Source organism: Myotis brandtii, unplaced genomic scaffold (genome assembly GCF_000412655.1).
Source record: "Myotis brandtii unplaced genomic scaffold, ASM41265v1 scaffold424, whole genome shotgun sequence".
Classification (NCBI taxonomy): domain Eukaryota; kingdom Metazoa; phylum Chordata; class Mammalia; order Chiroptera; family Vespertilionidae; genus Myotis; species Myotis brandtii.
The window spans coordinates 892,955-902,853 of NW_005366245.1; the positions used below are offsets into that span (position 1 = coordinate 892,955).

The 9,899-nt window shown below is 36.4% G+C and overlaps 1 protein-coding gene across 11 annotated transcripts in view; it reads right to left on the reverse strand.

Annotated features, from left to right (window-relative positions):
* The window catches only part of PTPN13 (protein tyrosine phosphatase, non-receptor type 13 (APO-1/CD95 (Fas)-associated phosphatase)), a 155,488-nt gene that overhangs the window by 16,020 nt on the left and 129,569 nt on the right, over nucleotides 1-9,899 (reverse strand). For all 11 annotated transcript variants that reach the window (XM_014545968.1, XM_014545964.1, XM_005874096.2 and 8 more), the window contains 4 exons: nucleotides 5,972-6,027; nucleotides 3,715-3,818; nucleotides 2,064-2,212; nucleotides 241-331 (listed from right to left, as the gene is read on the reverse strand). In XM_014545968.1, coding sequence (XP_014401454.1) covers nucleotides 241-331; nucleotides 2,064-2,212; nucleotides 3,715-3,818; nucleotides 5,972-6,027 — 400 coding nt within the window. The remainder of the gene's footprint in view (nucleotides 1-240; nucleotides 332-2,063; nucleotides 2,213-3,714; nucleotides 3,819-5,971; nucleotides 6,028-9,899) is intronic.

Consider the following 9,899-nt stretch of genomic DNA (forward strand, 5'->3'; position numbering starts at 1 on the left):
CATCTTGTGAGGGTGTGATGGTCAATTTGCATATCACCCCTTTATTATATAGGATACAATGCTAGTAATAATTCATGAGTGTCTGAAGAATTATTTAATATTTCTCTAATTGATTTTCAGAATACATAGATAATTTTAAAAGGAATTCACACTGTATACCTAAATTTTTTGTTACTAATATAAATCTTTGCACTTAAGTAAGAGATAGATAGGCTAGTATGAAGCCAAATTAGAACTTACAGGGAAGTATATTTTTATATCGGTTCTTCCTTCTGTTTTCCTTAGTTTGTCCAATTAGACACTGATCCAAAGGTTTTAATTCTTGAAGATTCTGAGGGCAAAAAGGAAATAAGGTTAAATTTGTTGAGATTAGCAAGTGTTTAGGGTGCAAAACTGGCTATTGATCAGGGAAGACTTTGAGTGTTAAAAAATAGATATGTCTTGCTCGACCGGAGTGGCTCAGTGGTTGAGCGTTGACCTATGAACCAGGAGGTCATGGTTCAATTCCTGGTCAGGGCATATACCCAGGTTGCGGGCTTGATCCTCAGTGTGGGGCATGCAGGAGGCAGCTGATCAATGATTCTCTCTCATCATTGATGTTTCTATCTCTTTCTCCCTCTCCCTTCCTCTCTGAAATCAATAAAAATATATTTTAAAAAAGAAAAGAAATAGCTATGTCTTGTCAAGATAAATAAGCCTAAATTACCAATACTAATTTGATGCACCAATTGTTAAAATACATTGTTGGAAATATCTTTTACATGTTGTAGTCAACTAACTTTGTGAGGTACCACTTTATACCTTATTTTAAATTCAGTTTAAGGATGTCTATAATTATAATTTAGAAAAAAATACAACTTATAAAACCAACTTTGGCTTAAAGCTGGAGCAGAATTTCTTGGCAATATTGTCTGTGGGGTCATAGAATATTCCATATATTAGAGCTGTAGTTAGACAGTATTATGTTCTAAAGTCAACTTTTTTTCACTTTTTATTCCATCCATCCATTCATCCATCCACACATTCACCAAATATATGCTGAAAATGCCCACTCTATATGTAAGGCACTGTAATAAGTATTGGGAATACAGTTGTGAGAGAAAAAATATGATTTTGGCTCTCCTGGAGCTTATACCCTATTGGGAAAAGAAGGCAGTAAAGAAGTAAATAAGCAAATATTGTGATCTATGCTATGAAGAAATTAATAAGCTGCTGTGATAGAGAAAAATAAAGGACTTTATAAAATAGGGTTGTGATAGCAGATCTCTAACATTTATTTATTCTTTTAAATTGATCTTAGAGAGAGAAAGGAAGGGAGAGAGGGAGAGAGAGGGGGAGAGAGAGACATTGATCGGTTGCCTCCCCCACGTGTCTTGACCAGGATTGAAACCATCGCCTTTTGGTATATGGGAAGACACTCCAACCAATTGAGCCACACCAGCTAGGGCAAGGTCTCTAACATTTAAACTTAAGACCATAAAAAAGAAATATTTTCTGGAAAAATGGAGGGGAACAGTATATTCTTGGAGCTGTTAAATTAGAAACTGTTGCTAATGGTGAAACACATTTATAGTGTATTAATTATGAAGTCTAGTGGATGGTTGGACTTAAAAAAAAACACACCACCACAAAAAATACTTTATCTCTACAGATGAGGCAGGGAGAATAATATTCAGGGAGACTTATCAAGCTCCAAAGTGACTAAAGAGATCCCTTTAAATCAATACTATGTTTTAGGATCCTAATTTAAAAATATAATTTACTACTAGATATGATGAGATGGTAGTGCTTTTTGAGATGGTGGCGCTTTTTAAAAAAATTTAATTTAATTTTTTTATTTATTGTCTAAAGATTTACATATGTCTCCTTTTTCCCTGATTGACCCCCCCTCCCCAATCCATTCCCATCCCGGGCAAGCCCCCACCCCCTCAGTGGATGGTGGTGCTTTTATAGTTGGAAGTTAAGTTGTAAAATAACAGACATTTTCAGAATTTTCAAAATTTCTTCTAACCTTGAATACAATTTTATTTGAGAAAGAAAAACCATTTGCAGAAGCTACTTACCTCCAGCTCCTTAGAAGGAATTCCTTGATCTAGTAAACCCCGCAGCATTCGAATGACTGATTTCAACTTGGTACCAGTGTATTTACCAGAGGGAAGCACTTTGACGATGGGAAGTGCAGTGAGCTCCTCATTTGTCAGAAAAGGATGATCTAACAAGAGTTCAGCAGTTAATTAAAAAAAAATCCCCCCCCACAACGGACTTAGCCAATAAGGGAACTAAATTTAGTATATTTTCACCTCATGTATTTTTACATGAGTGAGAGAATCTTTAGAATTAATAAGGCACTAGAATTAATTGGTAGGCAGATAAGTACAATCAACACAGGAAAATCTTGGCCACAGCAAGGCCCTTGTACTCAACTTTCAAGGAAACACCTCACTGACTATTCAGAAATTCTTAAGGCTCTTGACTCAAATGGCACTGTTTTCTTGATGAAAATGTATTTAGTTCTACTATTATTTTGCATTTAAATGAGTTTCCTAGCACATGGGGAAAAGAGGAAGGGAGGTTCAGAAATTCCTTAAAATGCGGCAATGCACTAGTTAACACTGATCCCCCCATCTACTCACTCTGGGTACTTAGTGTCAGTGTCTCTGGTATTTGATAGTTTTCTCCATGCAAATGAAGCCTTGGGGCCTTCAGGAATTTATCTAAAAAGTGCTATCAGTGCCTTTGAATAGGCATGTTTCTAATTTAGCACCTGGTCTATGGAAAGTGCTTATAACAGAAGGTGGTTATTCTGAAAAAAGTTGCAGAGATATCTTGCAATAGACTGCACAAGTGTAGCTTTAATTATGTCAATCAGTTGATTAAAGTATTCTGATGATGCAGCTAACACACAGGCAATAGTAATTCTAGGCACCATGGGGCACACAAAGCTGTACAAGATACCTCAAGAAGCTTAACATCTGGCAGGGGTGAAGGCTAATTTTGAGTACAAAATTCACTCATATGAAATAACCGTGAACCTTCACAGAGCTGAGTGTGAGTGCAACAGGAGCTTAAAGGTTAAAGAGCGCAGGAGTTGATGAGCTCTGTCACTGACAACAGTCTACCTAGATCCAAAAGTACTCATTCACTTCTTTAATTTCTTTTAACTAAAACTTCAAATTACAAAACCGTGGTATTTCATTGCATCAGTATAACATTTCCTTATATGAATGAAAAAGAGAAATGCAACTCTGGATAAGAACCTCATTTCTCCACTGACTCAGTTATAAACGAGAGAAGCAGTCAGTGATAGGAAGGACAGACCAACGGACTCTAAGAGCTGGCTCTTAAAAAACGAGGTTGAGATTCAGGCGTAATACATTCCTACCTTTGAGCCATCCTACCTATTTTACTGTAAATAAAATGTGCTCCTTCTCATTTCAGAATGGCAAAATTGTGACTTTGTGTTTCCATTTATAGTTACACATTTATTTGTTTGTTTTACTCCAAGCCACTGAGAATTTTCACCTACAACCGTGTAAACTTCTGGTTACATAAATGAGTGTGATGTTTGCTATGTGATTTAACTTTATGTATAGAACCAAGTAATGTTCACATGTGGTGAAATAACATATCCATATATTCTGAAAATATAATTTTCAAACACTTATTTTTTCTATCCACTGAGTTTGATGAAAAAATTGCTAATAAAATTCTTGCCTTTATTGGAATCTTCGTGGTTTATTGTTTCTATTGGCAATTCATCACTCCCCCATGTTATTTCATCATCATCGGTCCTCTTTTCTTGTGAATTTTGAATTAATCTATGAAAATAAACAAATTTACAATATTTTCTTCAATTCTGTCCATAATATATATATAAATATTATGTCCTAGAACCACTCATTTCCTCTATAATTATGATGGTAGTTAAAAATAAATTATCTGATTAAAAAACCCAAATCCACAATTCTTAAAATTTCCCCTCAAACAAATCCCAAGTCTCTGAACCTCAGACTGAAGAAGCCCTTGTAGGGATAGAGAAGGTGGTGGTTTGTTCTGCCTGGATGACGAACACACCTGTGTCAGTACAGCTCTCTCATTTTTTAACAGCTGCACCATGGACTGTATGGATGCACCTTCCTAACTTTCGAAGTCCCTACTGATGAACATTATTCTTTTGCTTCAGCCAGGAGCTGGCAGGACACTCTTGTCTCTGGGCACTTGCTCAAAGCTATAAAGCTCAGTACAGTTCTCATTATTCTAGGGGTGCACAGTAGACGCCCTCTCCCTGGTAAGGTAAATGGCTAGAAAGACAAATTAGGTAGGAGAATAATGCTTAGTACTAAGATGAGATGAAAAAGGATAATGTAAAAACCTGAACAAAGTACATTTGTCTAGTGCACCCCAAAATGTCAATGACTGGAAAGTATGCTGTTTAGGGTGAATGCTTTCCTCTGCTCCAATCAATGGGGGTCACATTAACATTAAATTTGCAAGTGCTGTGTTCATGAGGTTGCTTTCATCTTCTAGAAGTACATTTTGTCTTCAAGGATGTATTTTAGAGATCCGTCCATTAGGCATTCTATTCTCTTCTTTCTGATTCTTTTGAACAGCTCCTTAGAATTTCATTGTGGAGTATGTGCCAATTTATTCGGTGTCTATTATGGTTTTATTTTACTACTATAAACAATATTGCAAAGAATATTGTTATAGAAATGTCTTTCCACACAAATTGGTAGTGGGACCAATTCCTAGAAATAAAATTGCTAGGTCGAAGAGTATGTGCCAGTTCTTTGAATTTATGACATTGATCATTTGTATGCATTAAGAAAGAAATAATATTGTGTATTTTAACTGTCGGACCTATTACAATTTCAGAGATGTTAAAATAAAAGTGTATCTAAGAATTAATAACATGCAAATAAAACTTTTATGTTAATAGTGTTTCCAATTACTACCTAAAGTACATTAATTGACCCCTACTCCTTCCTCCCCTTGCCCTGACCATGGGGTGGAGCTGGTATCTACAGTTATTGGCAGCTGCCCCAGATATTTGCTAATCTTGTAAGTATAAAATTGTAAGCATTTCTACATTAATACACACCCCCTTGTCTAACTTTACATAATGAAATATTCACTATCAATTTGCTTTTCTAGGAAAATGCAAATATGTAGCTCCCTGTGGCTGTTTGGTTATCGCCTGGTATGAAGCAAAATTTATGTACAACCACTATGTTGGCTAACAATATGTACAACTTTTCTTGATCTATCATTTAATGTTACAAAAAAATCTTATTTTATATTAGAAATTGTTTTCAAAAAGAAAAAAAATTAGTGGAATTTAAAAATGTTCCTTCTTTGGTTTTATTTTCTTATTAAAGTAAATAATTTATAAAGTATAGAAAAACAGAAACAGAAAGTGAAGTTACCTATAATCACACCAGAAGATAATCAAATGTTGGCACATTCCTTTTAGACCCTTTTCCAAGTATGCTCAAGAGAATACTGCTCTTTTGGAGCAATGTTATAACAAACACATCACATGTCACTAGAACCTTTTGTTAAAACTATTTTTAAAAAATTATTTATTTTTTAATTTTCACCCAAGGATGTTTTTATTGTTGCTTTTTTTAGACAGACAGGAATGGACAGAGAAAAACACTGATTTGTTGCCTTCCATATGTGCCCCAACTGGGGATCGAACCCGCAACCTAGTTACGTGCCCTGACTTGGAATCAAACCTGCAACCTTTTGGTGTACGGGACGATACTCCAACCAACTGAGCCACCTGGTCAGGGCTTATAACAATATTTTTAAAACATTCTTAATATTCAGCCATAGTTCCATAATTTACATAACAATTCTCATTTTTCTGGAAGAGAAAATTTTAATTTTAAATAAATAAAAGGAAATCTTCAGAGCACTTCTAAATTAAGTATGGAATTGTTATAAATACTTAAAATTACTTTCTTACCTTTCACTTTTTTCTTTTTCTTCACAATATTCTTCACAGCCATTCATTTTGGTAGACTACAATAAAGAAAAATCACATTAGCCCAATGTAAAAAAAAAAAAATTAAACACTCTCATAATGTTCACATTTTTCCTGTGAATTATTTCCTATATGTACTGTTATTGCTCATCTTCACATTACAAAGTCACTTATAAAAACATAATTTATGGAGTGACATCAGAGGAATGGTGGTGTGAGTGTGAGTGTATCTCTTCTTCTCCCCCTGAAATTTCAACAAGTTAACCAACTATAATTCAATAAAGAAATCCCTGCTCAACACAGACGCATGCCTGAGAGACCTGCGCACTAAAACATCTAAAGGTGGGCAACCAAGAAAAAAATGGAGAAACGAGAAGGGAGGAAAGTGCAGATGGCCCACAGCTGTAACCCTGCAACTAGGAGCTTGAGCTTGCAGCTTGGCCGGTCAGGAGAGGGGAGAAAGCTGGCGGCAGCAGATGCTTCCTTCAGCTGGGAGAAACAGAGAGCTGTGGGGTGGGTGGGCAGCCCAGCAAAGAGAGTGGCAAGGGAGTAAGCAAAGGAGGACAGCAAATACCATGGAGAACCATAGCAAGAGGATGACAAAAAAGAAAATGAAAAAACTCCAGAAAGCAAGCTGGAACACATGGAAATATGTGATATAAATGACAGAGATTTCAAGATTGCAGTTCTGAAAACACAACGAGATGCAAAATAATACCAACAGGCAACTCAGTGCACATCAGAATTTCATCTGAATTCTCATCAGAAACTTTACAAGCCAGAAGAGAGTGGAACCAAATATTCAAACGTCTGCAAGATAAATTACTAGCCAAGAATAATATATCCAGCAAAATTATCCTTTAAATATGAAGGAGAAATAAAGATGTTCCCAGACATACAGAAGCTGAGGGACTTTATCACCAGAAAACCTCCATTGCAGAAAATACTCAAGGGAGTTATTCTACCTGAAACAAAGAACATAAGGTCACAGCAATACAAGTAAGATCACCGAAAAACTTATAGCATTAAAAGGGATAATTTGTGACAACAAAAACATAAAAGGGGCGGGTGGGGTGTGGGGGTGGACGTATGAACTGGCAAAGGAAGATGAAGATCAGATGCACTCAAAAGGAAAAAACTATGGTATATATGGAACTTCTTCTTTTTTTTAACCTAATGGTAACCACATCAGGACATATAGCTGCAAAAAACAAGAATCAGAGGAAAGATGTATGGCATACCACTAAACAATAACAACAGACAGAAACATAAAGGAAAAGAACCAATGGAGGCACAGAGCTACCAGAAAACAAAAGATAGCATAGCTATGGAAATCCTCATACATCAATAATTACCCTAAATGGTCTGAATTCACCAATAAGGAGGCACAGAGTAGCGAGTGGATCAAAAAACAAAACCCAACCATATGCTGACTACAAGAGATACATCTAAGCTGCACAGACAAAGGTAGATTCAAAGTAAAAGGGTGGAAAATGTTCATCCAAGCAAATAACATCCAGAGAAAATAATGATAATAAGAGACAAAGATGGACACTTTATAACAGGGGTCCTCAAACTATGGCCCGCGGGCCACATGCAAATACAAATATTGTATTTGTTCCCATTTTGTTTTTTTTTTACTTCAAAATAAGATATGTGCAGTGTGCATAGGAATTTGTTCATAGTTTTTTTTAAACTATAGTCTGGCCCTCCAACGGTCTGAGGGACAGTGAACTGGCACCCTGTTTAAAAAGTTTGAGGACCCCTGCTTTATAATGACAAAGGGAACACTACATCAAGAAAATATAACACTTCTACAAGTTCAAGAAGATTGAAATCATATCAAGCATCTTCTCAGATCACAATGGAATATTTACAATAGCTAAGGTCTGCAAACGGCCTATCAGTAGATGAGTGGATAAAAATAGCTGTGGTACATTTACATGGAATACTATGCAGCAGTAAAAAAGAAGGATCTCTTACCCATTGAACAGCATGAAGGGACTTGGAGAGTATTATGCTAAGCAAAATAAGCCAGTGCGAGAAAGAGAAGTATCACATGATCGCACTTATATGTGGAATCAAATGAACAAAATAAACTGATGAACAAAATAGATCAGGAGACATAGAACCATGGGACAGACTGTCGAATCTCAGAGAGAAGGCGGGGGTGGGTGGAAAGTCCTAATTTATTATTTTTAAGGATGGACTGACCCAAAGTATCTTGAAATCTCAAGGCACAAATTTGTGGGAAGTCTCTGTACTTTGGTGGTAGGACAATTTATATAATATTTCCAAATAACTGGTAGGAATATTCTACCTCTACAAAAGTTAATTTTAGGTTTGTCCTGGATAGTTTTACATCACAATTCTTCCATGTGAATTTTAGAATAATTTTTAACAAGCCACCCCTGACTCTAACATAAAAAAAAAGACAAATATTTCATGGGACCATATTTAATTTATGGGTGAATCTAGGAAGAACTTAACTTTTGGGTTTTTCTATCAAAGAACAAGGACTATTTTGCTTTAAGACTACTTTTATGCTTTGTGAAGTTTTAAAATTTTCCTAATACAGATCATATAGATCAGGGGTCCTCAAACTACGGCCCACAGGCCACATGCAAATACAAATATTGTATTTGTTCCTGTTTTGTTTTTTTACTTCAAAATAAGATATGTGCAGTGTGCATAGGAATTTGTTCATATTTTTTTTTAAACTATAGTCCGGCCCTCCAACGGTCTGAGGGACAGTGAACTGGCCCCCTGTCTAAAAAGTTTGAGGACCCCTGATATAGATTTTTCATTGAATTTATATCTAGAACTATTGTTTTGAACTATTGTAAATGAAGTTTTCTTTAATTATATTTCATAATTGGTTAAAGCAAAGACTGTGTTATGGACTGAATTGTGTGCCCCCAAAATACACAGGCCAAAGACCTAACCCCCAATGTGACTATGTTTGAAGACTGTGCCTTTTTGAAGGTAATTAAAGCTAAGTGAGGTCATAGGGATGGTTCTCTAATCCAAAGGGGCTGGTTTCTTATAAGAAGAGAAAGAGACACCAGGAGTGCACCAACGCAGAGGAATGGCCATGTGTGAGGTCACAGTGAGACAGTGGCCGTCTACAAACCAAGGAAAGAGGTCTCACAAAAAGCCAACTTGCGGACACCTTGACCTTGTATTTCTAGCCTCCAGAACTGTGAGAAAATAAATTTGTTTTTTTAAAGACACCCAGTTTATGGTATTTTGTTATATAGCCCAAGCAGAAAAGGACAGACTTCAAACTCAAATCTGCAGAAACTAGACAAATAATAAAAACCTTTGAAATGCTGGGGTTGGGAGTGGTAGTGGTAAGCAGGGTTGGAAAATAGGAAATGGTAGAGTCTGTGGAGAAATAGTCATAGCATATTAGTAATCTAAATTTTGAAATTTAATTTTATCTTGTCAATTCTGAGTTTATAGTATAATATAAAGAAATAGGGCCCTAGCCGGTTTGGCTCAGTGGATAGAGCGTTGGCCTGCGGACTGAAGGGTCCTGGGTTAGATTCCGGTCAAGGGCACATACCCACATTGTGGGCTCAATCCCCAGTTGGGGTTGTGCAGGAGGCAGCCAATCAATGATTCTCTCTCATTTTTGATGTTTCTATTTCTCTCTCTTCCTTTCTCTCTGAAATTAATAAAAAATATTTTAAAAAATAGGGCCCTAGCTGGTTTGGCTCAGTGGATAGAGCATCGGCCTGTGGACTGAAGGGTCCCAAGTTTGATTCTGGTCAGGGGCACATGCCCAGGTTGTGGGCACGATCCCTAGTGGGGGGGCGTCCAGGAGGCAGCTGATTGATGATTCTCATCATTGATGTTTCTCTCTCTCTCTCCCTCTCCCTTCCTCTCTGAAATCAATAATATATAT